The following is a 22,069-nucleotide window of genomic DNA, read 5'->3' on the forward strand; positions in this document are numbered from 1 at the left end:
TTCTATCAATATCTTACGCCCGTATTCACAAACATTACTATGAGGTCTCACAGTGCGCGTGGACGCACAGGGTGATACATACGAACCTATTCAACACTGTGCGTTCGATTTGCTGCTTCACTTAAGCAAGCATCATTTATGAATACCTGCGTTAGTAGAAGTAATACTTCTCAGTTTCAGCTCATTACCTTAATTACTAAGTAATCATATTTTTCCTTTTAAAAATAACTTATTACTTTAAATAGTTACGATAAAGCTATTCAGTGGAAAAAAGTATTCCTTACACGATATGAAATGAGCTGCCAATTATAGTTCAGTGACCTTTTTGATAAGGTGGTATCAGTGTCGCGTTAATGAGTTGTTAATTACTATTAATTGCAGGTGGACAACATGGGGATAACTGATCCGAAGATAACGCTGGTGGAGGAACAGGGGAAGCGTCACTCTCAAGTTGAGATACTGGACACGCATATCGGCGTATTGGCCAGACCCAGTGCGAGGATCTTCCCTCCTTTGTATGATGACCAGTTGGCAGTGCACATTGGTGCTGATCTTGGTAAGGAAGAAAAGCATTTTGTTAACAAAAATAGTTTTAGAAAAATATTTTTGCTGATTTTAGAGGCTAGGATCTAAAAGCATCAAAGAATTTAAGTCATTAGACTTGTTCGAGCTGTCTTCATGTTCGTCTCTCAACAAGGTCGTAAGGCTAAGTTACACACATATTATTTCCTAGTTCTCTTCAATGGCTTCTGTGAAGTTTTGAAAGAAAACTAGTTGCAGGAAATTAATAGATGCATAATAACGAAGAAATGTTTATTTTATTGATACACTATTGATGACGATTGGTAGCCACAATTTCTAGTGAAGAAGAAATCCCAACTAGTGCACTTTAGGTAATCTGAGTCTGTCCTTGGGGACAGAACAGCTTTGACTCCAATCCTTTGGATCCAAATCCTCTACCAGTTTTATCTTTATTTCCAGGTCCTCCAGTCCTTCGAGGCAGATTAATGTCGCGACCGTTACCAGACGCCGCGGGCTCTGGCCCGGCGCTGCTGCGACGAACTGACGCCCGCCAGCCAGTCACAGCTAACCCGGTCGCTGGCCTGGCTTGGTTGTCCGTGGACGCTTTGTGTGGACTGCACTATGAGGTGAGATTTAAGAAGAGTAGCAGTTTATTATGACACGCCAAAAAAAATTATACCTTGTGTTGAAGTCGGTTAAAAAGTGGCAACAAGGGCTGAAGTGGTAGTGGAAGAGGCACATAACTCGTAGAACTAATGGCTGTTGGGGCAGAGGCTCTCAAGTGCAGACTAGGCGGCAGGCAGTGAAGTAGGCCCTCCACTCGGTGGACCGACGATCGGGATAAGTTCGCGGGCAGCACAGGACCGTCGTTGTGGACATCCTTTCTTCAGCCTTGGACGGCATTTTACTACCGTAGTAGCATTGCTATTGTTATTGAATCTTCACATTCATGTTCTCCTTTACTTCTCCAGGTCACAGTAATGGGCAGCGCCGGACCATGGTCGGCGTGGTTGGAAACGCACCCTGGCAGCGAAGCTCGATCCCTCACCGGAATAGAGGGCTGCGTGTTAGAACCAACTGCAGCCGAACTATCTGCACTGCACGATGGAGTCGCATTCCTGGATATCAGAGCGGCTGACAATGACACGGCAATACTGCGCGCGCGGTTAACACAGGTAAGGCCTAAGGCCATGAAACCAGAAACCAGCACATACTCCGATCCACTTTTATGATAGGGGAGAAAAGAAAGTTGACTTAATAGGGTCATTTTTTATGGAGCTATAACTACATAATCGTTCTGCAACTCTACTCCCCACCAAAGAGTGCGGTGATTCGCCACAAAAAAATTAGGAGGATGATAAGTGAACATTCAGTGCCAAATCTTCATAATTTCTTCATCTACATAAATGTCATCACTGTTTGCGTTTTTGTCCAAATGGGTACATCTTTTCGTACCTATAGTGAACTATAGTGTGACACGTAAGGAAGTTCCTCACAAATTCTCTTTTCACGAAATAATCATGATTTTTTTTGTTCATGCTGCTAAGATGTGGCTACATTTTTGGTGAGTGTTTCAGCTAAAACAAGTGATCGCGACTGTAAAATTAAATTAGGAAACCAGAACAGTGCACTCATATTTTTCCTTACGTTTCCAGATAAGCGTGCCACCATCCTGTCTGCCAACCAATTCTTGGACTGGCGGGAACGAGCTGAGTCCAAGCTACACGCCGTCTCACGTCAATACGTCGCCTCCTGATAATTCGCTGTCCAACACGGCCTCTTGCTACTACGCCGGGGCGTTTTATGAAGATGGTGCCCAATGGATGGCTGTTGATGTAAGTGTTCAAAGATCTTTCGATGTTTTTTAAGGTGATAAAGGCCCAACGGTGTCACTGTCAGGCTGCAGATTCGAGAGTCCGTAGTTCGAATCCCGTTGTGGTAACACAAGCATATTTTAGGTTAGCTGGAAGGTTTTACGGGTTGTTTTTCGTACCACCCAAAACTGACAATTAAGCAATGCAAAATTGAAACGGCACTATTTAAGCGGAAGGCCACCCAGAAAGAAAATTTGCGTGTCGTCTTCTTGATTTCCTTTGACATGATATAAGGCTCTTGAATCAGGAAAATGCAGAAAAATGCTTCGTGTACTTTCCCAGCCTGGAAAGTAATTTAAAAGTATCTTGAGGCATCATTACAATATCCCAATATAATGAGTTTTATTTGTTCTTCCAGTCATGTCACATGTGCGGTTGCGTGCACGGAGCTCTCCGCTGCGACCCGGTGAGATGTCCTCCCGTGAACTGCAGTGTACCGACCATCCAGCCCCCTGGACAATGCTGCCCTATCTGCACCAGTAAGTTATTTATTATTCTTACAACATAGCCGTGTTGTTTCAGCAGAATAGAATAGGACCATCCCCACTCTTCCAGTGGATGTCGTAAGAGGTGACCAAGCGAGAAATATGCGAGCATCAGGCCTTCCTGACCTGTCTGGCCAGTATGGGCAATGTTGGCCAAATCCTACCCTTTTCCTCTGGTAAATTAGACAGGGTCATCCTTCTGCAGTGACGGATAAATTATCTGATAATGATATCTCGTTTCATAATTTGCGCCATTTACTCTTTTCATGATAGTCAGCTGCTTCAAGCTCCTGTGTGCTTACCATCAGTTTACGTTAGGTGTGCTCGCTAGCGACTGCGTAAAAAAATGACATTAATTGTATGACATATTGTGTAGCGCCTCTAGCGGCTACTTTCAAGAAACAAATGCTTCATAGAGATTTTTGACGTACTCGCTAGCGAGCACACCTAACGTAAACTCATGGTAGGTACAATGTATGGTCTGGATATAAACACTACGTACAACTAACTATCTGTTCTGACCTCATTTCAGATTCAACCACAGCGGTCTGGAACGAATCCCACGGCTGCCATTTGGCCGGGCAGTACCACGCTCCAGGGTCTTCCTGGCACCCGTACCTAGTTCCTGAGGGATACGACACTTGTGCTGTTTGCACCTGCGAGTTCTCGACCAGGCAGGTCCGCTGCCCGAGGGTCAGGTGTCCTCCTCTCAGGTGTTCTGAGAGGGAAGCGTATCGACCAGATAAGAAGTCTTGTTGCCGTGTTTGTCCAGAGGTAAATATTTGCTACGTGTAAAAATACATATCGAGGGTTTAAGTTTAAGTTCAGTCTATCAGTTCTGTAGTAGCGGTATAAACTTCTATTCAAATCTAATCACAATTTTGTTTTACTTTAAACGACCGAAGGTAGAACTTGTGTTGTTATGTTTCCACGACTTCCTAAACAATGTTATAATTTAAAATCAATTACAAGTAGTATGGTAGTTAGCAGTTCAGCAGTTCGTAGCAGAAGATTCAGTTTTGAAAATTAGATTTTCAAAACTTCCACAAGATTTTGAGTCTTGGATTTTATGTATCGAATTAGGTATCACGCACGCACCATTTGATGCAAACCCTAAAAAACGTTCAGAAGTGAGTTATGCGAGTAAAAGTGATTGAATTAAATATGAACTACCATTTACTCCAGGTAAAAGCGAAGAAACCAGAAGACGAGACTCCAAAGGACCAGGCCGCGCCGCGGACCGCCGAGGAGATCCTGGCGGAGGGCGGCTGCAAGTTCCCCGACGGCCCGCTGCCCAACGGGAAGGAGGTGCACCCCTCCATCCACTCACACGGGGAGCAGAGATGCGTCACCTGCCGATGCAAGGTGAGGCATTGACTTTTAATTGAAACTAGTTGCGACCTACTGCTGTAAATGTACCTTGAGGAAGCTCAAGGAACACCACAAAGCCCCAACTAACTAACGCTGCCCAACGGGAAGGAGGTGTACCCCTCCATCTACTCCCACGGGGAGCAGAGATGAGTCACCTGCCGTTGCAAGGTGAGATATTGCTAGACGTAATCATTACAGTCAATGACCGTCCACTGCTGGACGTAAGACTCAAAATGAAAAACCGCAAAACATCATTCAACTGCCCAACGGGAAGGAGGTGCATCCCTCCATCCACTCGTACGGGGAGCAGAGATGCGTCACCTGCCGCTGAAAGGTAAGATATTGCTTGAAGTAACACAGACATTACAGCTAATGGCAATCCACTGCTGAACCCAAACTTACTCAAAAGACCCATTAAAGCACCAACCACTAAACCCTTTCATCAACTCCCGCGGGGAGCAGAGATGCGTAATCATTACAGCCAATGGCAGTCCAATGGTGGACGTGCCTACTCCCGCTTTTCTTGTCCAGCTACTGCTAGCTACCTTTAACACTGTTGGCGAGCGAAAGGAGCAGATGTGCAGCGCGACCTGAAAGAGTATGATCATGATCATAACACTTATATCCCTGACGGCCTACTACCAAACGGGAAGGAGGTTCATCCGTCCATGTACTTCCACCGGGAGCAGAGATATATCACTGCTAGACTAAATGAGGCCATTTGCTATCCACTGCTGGCCGTAAGCATGCCTTGGGGAAGTCCAAGAGCAACGTCACAAAACACCAACCAATTATCGCTGTTCAAAGGGAAGAAGGTGGAACTCTTCATCTTTTCCCACTGTAACGCTTAACCTTCACAGTAGATCGAAATTTTCTTCGGTTTCTCATGATGTTGTGCCCTGAGTGTCCGGGCAACTACTCGCAGGAGGATTTAATGAATGCTGCTGACAACGCCTCTCTTATGGCCCGGCTGCCTCCCCAAGAGGAAGAAGAGAAGTCCTTAAAGTCTGAATCCCTTTCAGCGGGGGGAGATTGTTCACGCCGCATCACTAGCGCCGCGACACATCACTAGCGCCGGGTTCGCGCGCAGGCTCATGGCATGTAATATTTCTGCAACTGGAGTAAACTGCATATTATTATTATTATTCAAGCGCAATTTCATTGTTAGGCGGCTCCCGAACAGTTTTGGGCTAACACTGTGTAGGTTTGTTTTCGACACGAAGAATTTAAACTTCGTCGGCCGTTTGGTGTAGTGGTTCAGAACGGACTACTATGCCGAGAGGTCCCGGGTTCGATTCCCGGCCGGGCAGAAATTGAAATGATGAATTTTAATTTATGTGACGGGTCTGTGGAAAGCCGTGTGGTGACAGCAGAGTAGAATACATTTGTCACCAACCCCTACTCTTCCCGCGGGTGTCGTAAGAGGCGACTTAGGGACTACACATCAAACAGAGAATGGGCAGCAGCGCTCTCTGAAAAACATCAATCTTTTAAACTGCGATCTCCAACCCGCCTGCCAAGCGTGGNAAACACCTACACAGTATAACTGTTTAGACAGCCTGATGTGCAGAAGATGCATGGAGGCAGAAGAAAAACCACAGCAAGTGCACAAGGAGTGCAGAAGCGTAGCAGATCAACAGGCTCAAATTCTCCAATCACCAGGGTCGCTGCAGAAGGCCTGTAGAGATAGGCTGCTGCTACCTGGGGGGATCTGGAGCGGTTGGAATAGGAAGATCAAATAGCGCACAATGGTCTAAGGGGCCATTCAAGTATTACGTAAGCAGATTTCTTACCATTTTTTACCCCCCCGCCCCCGTTGTCATCAAAAGTAAGCAAAGCACTTACCCCCTCCCCCGATATACCTAACGATTCTGACATACCAAGATACTTATAGGTCTCAGTTTCGGAGAGAGATTTGAGTGTCATTGTCTCAGAAAGTTGTAAATTCGGAGAATTCACAACTTTTCCCCGCTCCACATGTAAGACCGCACACTTGTCTACACCAAACTCCATCCTGATGGCGTTGCTAAATACCTGTGTGGTTTTTAGCAACTTCACCAGGTCTTGTCGTTTTGGTGCGAACAACTTGAGATCATCCATGTAGAGCAGGTGACTAATGACCTCACCCCCTCTTCGAAGCCGATAACCAAGCCCTGAATCCTTTAACAGAGTGCTAAGAGGATTCAGTGCTAGGCAGAACCATAAGGGACTCAAACTGTCACCCTGGAAAATGCCTCGCTCAATCCTTATGAAGTTCAATGGATCAGGAGACCTCTCACTACCACCTGGCTGCCGAAGGACTGTAGTCCACTGCCCCATGCATGAGCTTAAAAAGGATCTCAGAGTTGCATTTACCTTATACAACTCTAAAATCCTCTCTAGCCATGAATGAGGCACCGAATCATAGGCCTTCTTATAGTCATATTATTGTAAGGCGGCTCCCGAACAATTTTGGGCTGACACTGTGTAGGTTTGTTTTCGACACGACAAGAAGAAGAAGAATTTGAACTGTCATTCCTTCCCCAGGACGGCGAGCTGACGTGCGTCCGCAAGCGCTGCAGCCGCGCGGCGTGCGCGCGGCGACGGCGCGGCGACGCGTGCTGCACGTGCGCGCGGAACCGCCGCCAGCGCGCGCCGCCGCGCCCCAGCTGAGCGCAGTGAGTGCTATAGACTGATGTACTGTACGATTCGAATGTGTTAGCTATAGGATGCGGCCTACGTAACGCCACTGACGCGCCCCAGCTAAGCTTTCGAATGTGTTGTATCTAGTTATAGGATGCGGCCTACTGTAACGCCACTGAGCGGAGCACTTTGAACTGACTGAACGATTCGAATGTGTTAGCTTTAGGATGCGGCCTACGTAACGCCACTGACGCGCCCCAGCTAAGCTGATGTGAGTGCTATAGACTGTACGATTCGAATGTGTTGTATCTAGTTATAGGATGCGGCCTACTGTAACGCCACTGAGCGGGGGACCTTTGGACTGACTGTACGATTCGAATGTGTCTATAGTCTGGTCTGCGAGCACGTAGAATTTTGTTCAATGACCCCAAGCTACCCATTCTTATTGCTCGCGCGTAGTTAAGGATGGGTAGCTTGGGGTCATTGGACAAAATTCTACGTGCTCGCAGATCGGGCTTTAGCTTTAGGATGCGGCCTACGTAACGCCACTGAGCGGGGCACTTTGAACTGACTGTACGATTCGAATGTGTCTAGCTTTAGGATGCGGCCTACTGTAACGCCATCGCGCCACTGAGCGGGGCACTTTGGACTGACTGTACGATTCGAATGTGTCTAGCTTTAGGATGCGGCCTACTGTAACGCCACTGACGCGCCCCAGCTGAGCTGATGTGAGTGCTATAGACTGAAAAACTGAATTGTACGATTCGAATGTGTCTAGCTTTAGGATGCGGCATTGTAACGCCACTGAGCGGGCTGGAGTCAATTCGAATGTGTTTAGCTTTAGGATGATTCCTATTGCAACGCCATCGCGCCACTGAGCAGACTCGCACTTTGGACGGTACCACTTAGAATGTTTCTTGTTTTCAGTGTACGATTCGAATGTGTCTAGCTTTAGGGTGCATTTGAAGACTTTGGACTGTTGGCTGATATAGTACTGATAGGGTAGTGTAAATTATTTAGTTGTGACTTTTCTATTAAGCATAGAATTGAAGTTATGTTAGTGAATTAAGGTTTTAACCCAGTGTATAACAAGATCAGATGATAAACTATGCTCTTGGTTAAAGGTGTCAGCTTTAGCTGATACCTCACTATCACAGCACTTATAAATATGACTGGAGGTGACCCATCGTGACATCTGTGGGACGTGGGTGTGTTCGATAAATAAGAACTGCGTTATTGCGTGTTATCATGTCGTAGGCATGTACAGTCAACGACATTATGCTGAAAATCTTTTTTTGACAGCTGTAATTTGGCTCTTGGCTCTATCAGCACCAGTGTTCCACAGGGTATGACATTCAAACATGGCTTGACAAAAGCGTGATAGGATCGTAATCTTGACTTGACTAATGTCTTTAGCGTGTCTTCTAGCGCTCACGCTCAGTGGCGGTGCAGCATCGTATGACTTATAAATTGTAGAGTCGGTCGCGATGTCTCGGCTTCGGCGACGGTAGCTTTACAGTGTAGCGTTACACGGAGTGAATATTTAATTACCCACCGGTATTTTAATTGGTATTATGAGACGTCCCAAAATTTTTAAGGCGCATTAACGTTATTTTCCGATACTGATACGATTGTAGTGTTAAGTCGACGGCTCGATCGCTCGGTGTTCAGATGGTGCGAGCGCGGTCGATAAAGATGTGCCATATTTTCTTAATGTAAATATAAATTATTACTTTAATTATTACTTATGTGCATATTTATTTACTTTACTAATATGAACGATACGGGAACACGGCGCGTGTAGGTATTCGTGTTTAAACCATTACAAACTTGTGTTATTAGGTCGTCTTGTTTGTGCATTTGCTTTTAGTTTTGTAATAATCTAATTATTAAACACACGATTGTATTATGTACACTTGATGAAAATTGTATCTTTTATTACCTACATAATTAGTGATTATAACCTGTGTCGGAATAGGGAGTAGATATTGTAATGGAACCACAAAATTGACCAGACAAATTGACCGACTAATTAAAATTATAATTACTACTCAAAACCTGTATGATTTAAGTACTTATTTCTATTGGTATATTAAAACGCAATTTTTGCAATAGAGCTCAATTTTGTGGTTACACTGTACATCTTAGATAACCTATTCATTATCATAAAACTTGTAAATACTACGTAATATTTGGTTTAGATATCATATTTTTAACATGTATACAATTTTATACTTATAACAATAAAGATTGTACCGTTTAAAATGGATGTAGATAAGGTAGTCTATGCGAATTTCGTGACTAGTTTTGATTAATTACTAGGTTAACTATTAGTTACGTAATTAAGGAAGCTAGTCCAAATAATGTGTTGATGTGATGGAAATGAATGCCATTTAGATAGAGATATGTTTGTCATAAAATTTCATTTAAGAGGCCTCGGTTACAAATTCATACATTCACTTGTTTACGACGTGGAGCAAAATGTAATTATTATTCATTATATTTCTTCATTGTTATTCCATTATTGATAGACACTTAATTTCATACTCATGAGGCCTTAGTATTTTACCTCTACGATATTTTGTTTCAAGATTTTTGGAATTATTTCCGATATGTTGCCAAAAAGTGTTTTGTAAACTTTGTAAAATAAAAATTTTCGTTTCGTTGTGGGTTCTAGTCCATCAAAATTGTGAGCAAAATGTATTATAGTGTTATATTGGCTATATTAAGATTTGTTTTTGACATTATGAGAATATCACTCGATTAAGCAAAGAGTTATCTTGATAATATTTTTTTGTATAATCTAACAATAGAAAAGTAGACACCTATGGCTTGCAAATAACATAACTAATGGCCATAAAGGATACTATGAAGTCGCTTGTATTGCATTGTTTTTCTATTTAATAATATTAGAGTTATATACTCCCGTTATGTGGACTTATGAGATGATATTTAACTTTCTGAATCTATATTTTATTATCAATTCGTCGAAACAAATAATTATCCACAATTTTGTGTTTTAAACATCATTTTATAAAATTTTGGGTTGGCTAGGTGCATCCAGTCAATAGTTTATAAATTGTCGAACAGTTCTGATATGAAATAAATTACCTGTGAACACATTTTGTCTTTTATTCCTATGTAAATTCCTAACTTCTAAAGAATTAAACAAAAGCTTCTTGAATTCTCATATATGCCGCGTTACTGGCAATGCTTGACTGGCAAGGGGCGGCCTTTGTCCAGCAGTGGACGTCTTTCTGACGAACGAACTGGTAATGCTGTTTCCAACATTATGTAGGTATTTAAATCAAATCTACCGAAAAACTGTTTTTTTCCAGCTATTAGTAAACATCTCTTAAATCTTAATAGACTCAACAATATGCCATTAGAACAATGCCTCTAGGCAAAGTAAAGAGCTTTCTACAATAGGTAAAGGCTCGTCGTCGTTTCAGCCGAAAGACGTCCACTGCTGGACAAAGGCCTCCCCCAAGGGGACAAAGACCAGTCCTGCGTCGCTCGCATCCAGGCACCTCCCGTGACCTTCACCAGAACGTCGGTCCACCTAGTGGGAGGCCTGCCCACGCTACGTCTTCCGGCTCGTGTTCGCCACTCATGCTATGAGCCCCGCTCACTGCCACTTGATTTTAGCGATTCTGCGTTAAAAATACTTTAAACGACAATTATTTCAAAGTTATGTCATTACGTTATTACCTACTCGCGTCGGTAAGCTTTTGGAGTGATTTAAACTTGCCCGTAATTAAAACGAGCCTGACAAATGAAATGGCAATATTAGCCGAATGGTCAATAAAATGGCTCGGGAGCTGGTCATTTGCAGATTGCTATCTGTTTTGATGATTTCATTACTTTAAATGCTAATACAAACAGTTTTCAAACTAATGGACAGTTTTATTAGGTCGTTTTAATAACGGAATGTAAGCCGGTCACGTTATCCACATGCGGTTAGCGTATATATGTGTTATTAGCATGCCGAATATCTGCATGGCTTAACGTTATTTTGTACTTTCGATTAGCAGAAGCCGATTAATTTGTTAAAGCCACTACCATAGGCTGTAGTTGAAATTTTGATTATCCTGAAAATTCAGTTAAAGATTGACTAAACATTGTTATAGGTAATAACTCTATTGCATCTCTTCATTCATCATTCGTCTCTTTCAGATTAATTTGCTAAATCTTCAGCCCAGTTGGAGAAGCCGAATATTTGACAGGAGGTATAAAATGAAGTAAAAGCTATTTTTCACGTTGTAGAGCTAATTTCTTGTCTCCATGCAAAAACACTGAAACTTTGGGCATAGCATAAATGGTTTGGGCTATAGTTATCATTTTAACTTACACACTGCCATTGCAAAGATCTTCATGATCCAGCGTGCCTATAATAGACAACGAATACTATTTAAAAAAAATGCAAAAAGTCCTATTGAGTAGAGTAAACAAACAAAGGCTCAGCGTATGGCGAATTGATACAAAACAGAAGTAACATTATTGAGAGGGTTTCTAAGCTATAACAATCAAAACGTGAACCGCTGGCAGTAACCACACGTAGTAAGCACCTACATCCATTATCCGATTATTAGCATCACATGTTTATGGGACGGCATCAGCCAAAAGCTCGTGTGAAATTATCCACCCTCGTGACCGACATTCGGTTACGGATTCGGGTTAATGTTTAGATTTAGTGCTAATAGGGTGGCTGTAAATTTGCCCGAATGTTCGGGCTGCTATCGGTACATTTGGCAAGCGCGCGCGCCCTGGGCGGCTAACGCTTGCCAGCCTCGCAGCAAGCCGCGGTTTAGCAATTGTTTTAATAATGTCGCGGGGAAGTTGTGGATATCGTCATTTGATTGCACGTCTAAAACCTCAAATACTATTTTAAATAATATTCTTCCAATTAAATATCAATATTTACGTTTAGATTGTCAACAAACGACGCTCTACCTACGCGCTCTACGTGTCTCCTCTACCCAGCTATAATCTGCAAACTACCATCTTTTGCTTGCATCAATTTACGAGTACATAAAATATTAATTAGTTACAACGTATACTGGTTCCCTTCAGTTATTTAGATGTCAATATTATGAAAAATAAAATAATCTTCAAATTCTTTAATTCTAGTTTCTTTATGTGCTACGACATATCCCTTGTTTAAGTAGCGCATCGAAATTATAGTGGGAGTCCAAGGCTCATTTTTACAACACAGCGATTATGTACAAATTTAAATGACACTTATTACATTTATTTCTTTTCGGTAAGCACTAACTATGTAGTATCTTTCTTTTAAAGCTTCTTGTAGTCTGATATTTTCTTAAGTTTAGTTTTACATTAGATTGAAACCAAAGCAGAGGTCTTTCTTAACGAGGGTTATACCATTTAAATCTTATTAAAATCATCAAAGTGAGCAGTTTTAAATTAAATTATGTTGTGCAACAAATGATTTTGTATGAAAAGCTAGAATTTTGCAAACTAATCAAGGTCAATAAAAAAAAGTTGTTTTGAATGATGATTGGGAGATCTTTTTTCTGTATAATCCTGTACCTACCTAAAGATCCTTTAGAATTTTAGATCCTTCAGAAAATGTGGTACCTAAATTATTAAAAGCATTAGAAATTGATTCACGATTATTGACTGTAGCGATTGCTAACTTAATTTTCTAACCCCTAAATAATAGTAAATATAGTATTCATCAAATAGCCTAACATAAAGCATTTTTAAAACAATAGATTATAATAGACTCCAAAACTAGTATTTAAAGTTCACATTTTATTTAGAACAGCATTATAAGACTATTTCGTTACGCCGATAAAACGATACAAACAGATATAAAGGAGGTCAATAGTGCAGCATACGTTCGTCGTGATGAGCTCCTGTTTGAGATAAGAGTGTATTGAGAATATGTTGTAAAGTCAGTGTTTCTCAAACTTGTAAGAAAACATGCGTCACAGATGCTTTTCACTGCACAACTTGTAAGGTTGTAACTAAAAAGAAGTTTTCGGGTGTATTTTGTCGTATTTTAGGAAACTGATTTCAGCTTCACTGACCTATTTATTCACTTTAGCGAATCAAAAAATGAAACATGTCTAACAGGGTTAACGGGGATTGGTTTGTGTAATTGTGTGTAAAATCCTTAATTGATAACTAATTGAATTTCGGTCTTTATTTCGACGAAGTTGAAAAGTTTTGCAATTTTGAATTACCCACCTGATGAATAAAATATAGTGTAACTTAAAATTTGAATTTATTAAAGCCATCCAACTGCATATTTAAAATCATCATTATCGTACTTAAAGACACACTTAACTAAACTAAATCACAGTGAAGACTTCTTCAGTGCTTTCAATGTGTCAGCCAAAGCAGCAACCAGCCGGTCAGCGGTTTTGACGCTGGAGTTGACCCCCATCACACCAATGCGCAAGATTTTGCCCGCTGTTGGGCCCATCCCACCGAAGATAAGAATGTCGTGCCTGAAAACAATGACATAATATTATTTATAATATACTGAGTGTATTATAATGTTTACATTTTAGTGGCGTAATGTATTTTTGCGTCACTCTGGAACTACTGACAAGTATTTATTGAGGATGCACGATAAATAGTTCAAGGAACTTTGTCAAAGTGATGATTTTGCTCCTCGGGAAAAAAACATGTACGAGCAATCTTTCAGAGCAGACAGAATTTACTTACTTTTCCCTCATGTACTTGATGACCTCCAGATATTCGTAGCCTTTAGGGAGGGAGATAGTGGTGACAGTTGACAATCGGTCCTCAGGATTAGCAATGAGGAACGTTACGGGGAGTTCTCCCAGGCGTTGGTTGAAGTATTTGTTGACAGCTGCATGGCGCTCCCAGGACTTCTGGAGAGTCTCTTTGGCAATTTCTTGGAGACAGCAGCGGAGAGCCCACAGCATCGGTGTGCTTACTGTATGATGGTATCTGGAAGAAATTAAAGTTAGACATTTTTGCTATAAATAATAATAAGTGTTGTCCTTGGTTATTTTATAAATAATAACTAGATAACGGTATAAATATACGCAATTTTTGTAGCGTACATACTAAGGCTGTATTGCACCATCTAACTTTAACCGTTACTATAACAATAACTGATGATTTGTGTATGGAGTTTGACAGATTTTTGACGTTTGTTAAAGTTAAAGTAAGATCGTGCAATCCAGCTTAAGTGATTGTGTATAGAAAATACTCGGATCAGTATGCAATTATGTTCATAGTACACACAAATATTTGTCTATTCATATTTTATCAGTGTACACCTTTTAATTTAATTTGGAGTTGGCACGTGGGCGACTTGCCGGATCGCCCTTTGGGCGTACCTTTATACATTTTACATGAATAAAAAAAAACACTTACTTTCTCGCATTTTCGTAGCAATTCCATTGAAGAGCCAACTCTTTGATGTCAAAATAAAATGGTGGTTCATGTTTTCTGTTGTTAATTTTGTTCCTGAAATGTGAAATAAGAGCGTTTATAAAAAAAAGTTGTTTCATATTTAAAAATGTTTTTTTTTTCAATAGATTTGATCCTCTGGACAAAGACAAAGAATTATAAAAAAATGACCAGAGGCAAATGTATGATTTATCTGGAATTTCTCCGCAAGGATTTTATAATGAAGCGCTCGCTGATTTCGTTTTGATAGTTTCTTGAGTTTGTTCGACTGCGACTTTATTTTGCGACTGCTTTCAATAATGTTTAGTTACAAGATTTTGATCTCCATTTACTTCTAGTAAATTAGAGAGGGTCGCGATCCTGCAAAGATTATTAAATGACTGATAATGACAAGATTTAGAAAGAACGAAACATCCAATTGACAAGTTGATTATAGACTGAAAAAGTCGGAAAAGCTGAGAAAGCTGAGTAAATGTCACCATTAATATCATATCACATTTAGTTGTCAATAGTAGGTAGGTATTGATAAACGTTCTTGTGTGTAGAAGACTTTAATATGGGATAGAATAGAATAGGTAGTATTTATTTGCATTAGAAGTGTTTTCTACACTGACCAGAACTAGACTGGTTGGGGAGGATAGTATGAATGTGTATAATTCCATAACACTCTGCCAAAGAGCAACAAGAAGGCAACTGGTGATATTCCAGCAGGGCCACTCATGGGCTTTTGCGGAGGAAACTGGAAGATTTGGTTGGGTCTTCCCACGCTGGCCAGAATTAGACGGGTTGGAGAGGATACTATAATGAGTAGTTATAATTCATTATCATACTCAGCCAAAGCACTAAAGGCAACTGGTGATATCCCAGCAGGGCCACTCATTGCTTTTTGCGGAGACGAGTACACTGCGTCGACTTCCCACGCATCCATGAAGAATGGCTCTGCAGCTATTGACACTACTGTGTCTACCAGTAAGAGGACTCCATACCTGTGGCAAAGAATGGTCAAAGCCGAGAGAACAGCACATCAGATTATAATATTTTTTTGCAAAGTCGTTCTTATTTCAGCTGCTTAGAGATTTTTGCATGATGTGCCTACCGTGATCTGTACGTTACAATCAAAATACAATAATATTACTTTTTACTTCAGCTAGTCTTCTTTTGTTTAAAGGCTATTAATCCACTTTGAGAGGTTTGTTTGTGCATCTGAAGTGGAACTTGCTGTGGACTTACTTGTGACATATTTGACCAAGTCCCTCAATTTTTTGAACCGATCCAGTGGAGGAGTCTCCGTGTGTGATGAATAAAGCTGTTGGTCGAACTTTTTTGATCATAGATTCCAAATGGTCCAAAGAGAATGTTTCTGTGACTGGAATTTCTTCCACAACCGTTTTTATGCCTAAAATAACAATAAAACATCAATAATAATGTAAATGAAAATTAAAGTCATAGCACCAAAGCACAGTGAATGGCATTGGAGATATTAATTATTTTTGGACTTCATCACAAGAAAATACAGCTCAAATAATGTTTAAGGTTTTTACAGGTAAAGAGTAAAAAGGGTAAAGTGAGTATTCTTGGTAATAAAAAATTGTTATATTACCGTATCTTCTAGCAATAATATCAGCTCGTAAATCCCACATTCCCCTTTTAGCAATTAGTAGGGTTTCCCCAGGAGCAACCAGGTTGCATATGACCGCCTCCATGCCGGAGTGTCCTGAGCCACTCATCGCCAGAACCAACTTCCTTTGAGTCTGGAACAGGTACTGGATTCCAGCACGAATGTCATCCATTACCTGTGTAAAAATAATAAATTTTAGAGATAGAAGTAGGTACTGATAATATACAAAGTTTCAGCCTCAAAATTCTCAGTTATCGTTTCTGGTAATCTGTCATTTTGTGCCAATCCCAGGAATAAAGTTCCATATTTGCATGGAATATTAAATTTAAAATAATAAGTATATTGGGTTATGATCAGGAACTAGCCCACCCTGAAAAATAAGCCTAGATACGCTAATGGTATAAAGTTGTACTTACATTGAAGAACTCATCGCACATGTTGCATATAAGATCTCTCGTGATGGCTTCATTTACGGAAGGCCACATGTTAGCGGGCCCAGGCCCACAGAACAGGGTCTCTCTAACATGACGGTCCACTATCCTGGGAGGAGCTACGGTGAAGTTTTGGGAACTCATGTTTGTGATCTAGAAAGAAGAGGAATTCGTTAAAGTCACATGAATATAAAAAGCGTAGAATTTAACTTACAGGTTCTATGTTAAGAAAATGGGTTCAAATGGCCTGATCATAATTTTCAAGAACACCTCCGTTGGGGGTAAAAAATTCCGACGGTACAAATTTAGTAGAAGTAGTTTGGCACACTAACAACTACCTCAGTGTCAAATTGAATAAAAAAATAATTTATCATCATTATTTTCATGCAAAGGGGGTTCGACAATAGTTGAGAAGCACTGTGCAAGATTGAGACGTGGAACGTGAACAAGCGCAATGTTGCTACGACAAATTGATTCGATTCCCAGCGCGACTGTCTCCGCTATCCCGGCTTCCCAAAGGACGCGCGACGAGCCGCGTCGCCCGACGCTGGGAATAACACTCGTGCTGATTGAAAATATTTCTCCGCAAGGATTTTATAATGAAGCGCTCGCTGATTTCGTTTTGATAGTTTCTTGAGTTTGTTCGACTGCGACTTTATTTTGCTACTGCTTTCAATAATGTTTAGTTACAAGATTTTGATCTCCATTTACTTCTAGTAAATTAGAGAGGGTCGCGCTCCTGCAAAGATTATTAAATGACTGATAATGACAAGATTTAGAAAGAACGAAACATCCAGTGGACAAGTTGATTGTAGACTGAAAAAGTCGGAAAAGCTGAGAAAGCTGAGTAAATGTCATCATTAATTTTAGTTGTCAATAGTAGGTATTGATAAACGTTCTTGTGTGTAGAAGACTTTAATATGGGATAGAATAGAATAGGTAGTATTTATTTGCATTAGAAGTGTACAATAGTTATTAGTTAAACATGCAAATTTTTAGTTAATGGCTGAAGTGGTTTTGTCTTATATCCATCTCAGTTATAAAAGCATTATTTGGAAATTTAATGCGGTATAAAATAGGTTACATAGAATTCAGGTCACCCCGTCTCATCGTCAACGTGGGCGGTTATGAAAGAATAACGAACGATCGCCTTAAATCCATTTACGCTTCGCTCATATTGTAAAAGGTGTAATATCGGATAATCCAGATTAAGATTGAGGAAAATTTTACAGGCGTTTCTTTTTCTTGAGATTATAATAATATTTTATATGATATCAAGTGGGGCTTAGGAGGTAGGTGTTCCGATAAATAATTAAGTATTTTTCACGGCACAAAAATATCAGCTTTCAAAGCAAGAATAATCAAATCTGGCCTACTCGTGTCTTTTAAACTTTTTTAGTTGGTTCAGTGTGATGCGCAATAAATATTATTTTATTTATCTTTTAAGCAATGCTTATCTGTGTAGGTAGGCACATAGTAGGTATGTAGTTTCATCAACAATTTGATATAACAGTATACTAAGGGCTAATTTTTCAATCGTCGGATAACTTCTGAAGAATAAGACAGTTTCAGTATGGAAAATATGTCAAAATTACAAGTTTATTCTTCAGTTAAAAGTAATCCGACGACTGAAAAATCAGCCCTTAATCTAGTCTAAGGATTTCCTTTTCGAATAGATAGAGATGTCAATTCCTGCCTAAAGAGTAAGGTCTTTATTTTTGTTGCAACAGCGATGCCTCAGAGACTCCCACTGGAAAATGGAGCGAAACAGAATGTGATCGTAGGCGGATCAACCGTGAACGAAACGATAAATATTTATCGATATACGCTTCCCAACAAAACATGTTAGCTGTTGTGAATTATTCATTGTCTTAAGTTGCCTAATATGAAAAATTTATTTTAGTTAGCTCAGAGGAATTCTTTTGTTTTTTTCTTTCAGATTTTAAGGCTGAGTTGCATCATCATTACCGATATTTTTAATGGAGTTTGACAGTCTTTTGACGTTTGATCATCATCACTTTAGCCACAGGACGTCTACTGCTGAACAAATAGGCCTCCCCCAATGACTTCCACATCGCACGTTTGGTAGGAGCCTGCATCCAGGGCCTTCCTGCTGACGTTTGTTATAGTTAAAGTTAGATGGTGCAACTGGAAGCCTAGAAATTAACTCGAAATAAAATAGCACTCCACCCACAGAAGGTAAAACGGCCCTATAAAGGTAGCGAGGAAGGCGCTGGAACCAGGCCGCTACCAACTGTTCAATAATGAAATCATTCGGGAGGCCTATGTTCAGCATTGCACGTTCTATGGCTGATATGATGATGATGAGAATGTAGAAATAAAATAACACTAATTCTCACTCACTTTTTGTATGTTGGTTAATTTAACACTAAACGTTATTATTCAAATAAACTTTTCTTACAACTTTATCAAAACACGTACCTACAGTTCGCACTGAACTGTGCACTTATACTGATGTTATATCCGTATCAGAGAAATGTTTAGTTATAATGGACTCCTGACGTAAAAAGCTTTATCTTTGTGACACCATATTGTGGGTGAACTATGATTCTCATTATCTTTAACGTCAAGTATGTATTCATAATAATAATATGTAGGATAAAACAGAGCTGTTCTATGTTTTCGTAGAGTTCTAATTTCCTAATAAACATCATGCGCGTATATTATGTATACTCACGGTCTACCCCAGAATGGTCTAGTGCCCACCCTATTACTCATTTCAAAAAAATATTGGGCTTTCCTGATGAATAAATGACTTGATGATCGCTTTCCATCAGGAGAACTACAGGCTTTTTCACCCCCTTTTTTTATATAAAAACAAGAAATAAAACTATTCTTGACTGGCAATAAACACTCAGTTTAGAAGTGGGCTTTTAAAGCATTGTAAAAACTTTTCACTACGCCTGGTATTTTACAGTACTTATGCAATTTATTGCAAACTTCTCTGGGTGCAATTAAAAGAGTTCCCAACTAACCAAGGTTCTGGAACCTAGATACGGTGTAGGGTTACTCGACGACAAATGGTTTCAAGAATGGAGGAAAATGTATTGTTATAATATTGTTAATTATATGGCAAGGAAAGGATCTTAAAAATATCTTGCAGTGAGTATTGCTAGGTGTGTTCTAAAGCGAGGGGCTATTAATTTTTTTGTTCAATTAAAAATCAATCAAGAGAAGGTGTAGACATCCGCTAATAAATTCTTTATTTAATAACTTATTGACACTAATAATAATAATAAGTAGTAATAGAAGGTATGCCTAGTTGGCAGTGATGATTATAAATGTACCTAGCAAGACTTGCTTTGTGGCTCTTCATTCTTGCATAGCAGATCACTGCCATTGGCTGAAATGATGATGATGAAGACCTTCGGCGCTCACAACAGACGGAAAACATTTAAACACATTTCTGATGTTGAGCTACAAAAGCAACAAACATAATAATTCTTCGTGATAAATGATGTGACAACCCGAAAACTTAATCCGTTCAGAGAGTAAAAAGTTCTAGACTTTCTAGGTCGCCCGCTAACCCTAGAACGAAAAGACAAGTCACGGACGAAAGAGATAGCGAATGTAATTAAATTGTTCGGTTTCTCGTGTCCCGGTAAGTAGTTCTTGGGCAATCAAATAGTTTTTCTGCTGAAGTTCGCAGTCTTTTTAGTTTTCTGGAACATTCCAGCTTTAACTCATAATCTGCAGAGAGCAAAATTTCTTGCGCATTTAACGAGGCGTCGTTTAAAAGTGAAATGTTTTAAATTAAGTATAGTTTTAATAGTAAGTTGAGGTATCATTAGTCTGGAGAAGATAATGTTTCTACTTTTCCCAGAATGTAAGTACCTAGATGCCAAGAAAGCTGCTTGCTTGCTTTGCTGCGACTAGAGTTAATCCTCACATTGTCTGTCTCGACTTTTGTAAATGATTAGCCTAATAGAATTATGAAGTTAATTTTAAAGAGGGACAAGTCTAATGCCATTACAAAGACTTGAAGACAGTTGGTTACCATTTTCAGTAAGATTTAGCCACTACTTTAGGCAGAAGTTCGAAACTTTGTTTTGGTTTTGTGTGTGCTTCATGCCATGTTGAAAAACTTAACAAGAACCTCATTGGTGCAGTTAGAATATTTCCTGCATTGTACTCGTATTGTTAAAAATAAAATGGAATGTTAACATACTGGATCAGATGAATAACAAACCTAAAAGTCTACAGTGTACAGTAATCCAAAATTTAACACTCGCATACAACTCAACCAGAACAGGCCATTTCAAGTTAACATTCCTTAAATTCCCAGAACCGATGTTTAATTTAAATAAAGAAGCAGTTAGTGCGGTGCACCCGGAAAGTGTCAGCACTTATTCATCCCCAAACAAATATAAGCCACGAAACAAATTTTAAATTAAATCCCTTTCTCTCTGAGTTAATGTCCCGGGAGACTTTTCTCTGGGTTTAATTTCCGGACTGTTTTCAGTGGGGAAATAGTTTGTTGGGTTACCATTCTCTATCCGCTAGCTGCGGAACTCCGAATCAGTTACAGGGCTTATTTTACATTCAAATTTTTACGCGACTGTTAAAAAAGGTTGGGAAAGTCGCAGACGAATTCAGACGAGCGAATGACAGCGTTGCGTACCTACAGTGGAATCTTGTTTAGTAAAGTTGGCGAGAATAGAATTTAGTAAACAATTTATAAATAGAATACAATATACTGAAATAGGCAGGTAACTTTACATGGAAATTTTATAGCTGAAGAAATTCTTTGTAGGTAAGAAAACCTGCTTCAAACATTCTTAAAATACACCTACAATAGGAGAGACTTATACAATAACTCTTGAATTTATTATGTTTTTATGTATTATAACATGAAATTAAATTGTTTTTTGAGATTTTTATAATTTTTAATAACACTTGAAACACTTCTTACCTGCAGGTATCTGAATTTAACCAAGAACAATCACAACAATTAAACCGATAATTTCTATTGAGGACACATTGAGACTGACAGCTCTTGTTGTTTTAGATTATAATTACGTACTACTTAATGAGCCTGCCAAACGTGCGGTCTCATTATGTCTCGTTAGGAAAGTTGACTACAATGATGACCCAAAGTACAGACGACGGCTCGTCATGCAAACTGCATATTTTGTAGTTGTATTAAGTGCTATTATGGAACAAAAATGATAAATCTGTTGCACTATCGACCATCATCATCATCTCAGCCATAGGACGTCCACTGCTGAACATAGGCCTCCCCTAATGCTTTCCATGTTGCCCGGTTAGTAGCGGCCTGCGTCCAGCGCCTTCCTGCTACTTTTACGATGTCGTCGGTACACCTTCTGGGTGGACATCCCACGCTGCATTTTCCGGTACGCGATCTCCACTCCAGAACGTTGCTGCCCCATCGGCCGTAAGTTCTGCGCACTATGTGCCCTGCCCATTGCCACTTAAGCTTGCTAATCCGTCGGGCTATGTCAGCGGATCTCCTAATTTCACTATCCACCATACCTATATTATAAACATGTAAGTAGTCACATGAACACGAAAAGCAGTGATTATACAATAGCTAGCTAACTTATACCTAAAAACACACTTAAAAAGATACATGGTTGTAGCTATTATAAATGTTCACATGACTCCGGGTATAATAATTGCTAGTGCTCACCACAACAACATTTGTCCTCAGCGGGATTTGAACACGCAACCAGAGCTCAAAAACAAAACAGA

At 39.9% G+C, this 22,069-nt stretch overlaps 2 protein-coding genes across 4 annotated transcripts in view; one reads left to right on the forward strand and one right to left on the reverse strand.

Annotated features, from left to right (window-relative positions):
* sog (chordin short gastrulation) overlaps positions 1 to 9,676 on the forward strand; it is an 86,899-nt gene extending 77,223 nt beyond the window's left edge. Inside the window, exons 9-16 of the mRNA XM_028301495.1 lie at positions 382 to 556; positions 982 to 1,148; positions 1,494 to 1,697; positions 2,178 to 2,357; positions 2,755 to 2,875; positions 3,414 to 3,655; positions 4,067 to 4,246; positions 6,779 to 9,676. Of these exons, the coding sequence (XP_028157296.1) occupies positions 382 to 556; positions 982 to 1,148; positions 1,494 to 1,697; positions 2,178 to 2,357; positions 2,755 to 2,875; positions 3,414 to 3,655; positions 4,067 to 4,246; positions 6,779 to 6,904 (1,395 nt within the window). The 3' untranslated portion in view covers positions 6,905 to 9,676. The remainder of the gene's footprint in view (positions 1 to 381; positions 557 to 981; positions 1,149 to 1,493; positions 1,698 to 2,177; positions 2,358 to 2,754; positions 2,876 to 3,413; positions 3,656 to 4,066; positions 4,247 to 6,778) is intronic.
* Positions 9,677 to 13,107: 3,431 nt separating this feature from the next.
* On the reverse strand, positions 13,108 to 21,368 carry Agxt (Alanine-glyoxylate aminotransferase). Of its 3 annotated transcripts, none has more exons than XM_028301522.1 (8): positions 21,270 to 21,368; positions 16,322 to 16,489; positions 15,888 to 16,080; positions 15,518 to 15,683; positions 15,118 to 15,273; positions 14,252 to 14,344; positions 13,571 to 13,819; positions 13,108 to 13,350 (listed from the first exon to the last, which is right to left on the reverse strand). In XM_028301522.1, exons 2-8 carry the CDS (start codon positions 16,478 to 16,480, stop codon positions 13,197 to 13,199), a joined length of 1,170 nt encoding a protein of 389 aa, XP_028157323.1. In that variant the 5' UTR covers positions 16,481 to 16,489; positions 21,270 to 21,368; the 3' UTR covers positions 13,108 to 13,196. The 3 variants fall into 3 exon arrangements, with proteins under 3 accessions (XP_028157323.1, XP_028157325.1, XP_028157324.1); XM_028301524.1 differs by lacking the exon at positions 21,270 to 21,368 and adding an exon at positions 19,616 to 19,634; XM_028301523.1 differs by lacking the exon at positions 21,270 to 21,368 and adding an exon at positions 18,701 to 18,810.
* Positions 21,369 to 22,069: the final 701 nt, after the last annotated feature.

Source organism: Ostrinia furnacalis, unplaced genomic scaffold, assembly GCF_004193835.3.
Source record: "Ostrinia furnacalis isolate ACB-3 unplaced genomic scaffold, ASM419383v2 OfSCF0932, whole genome shotgun sequence".
NCBI lineage: Eukaryota > Metazoa > Arthropoda > Insecta > Lepidoptera > Crambidae > Ostrinia > Ostrinia furnacalis.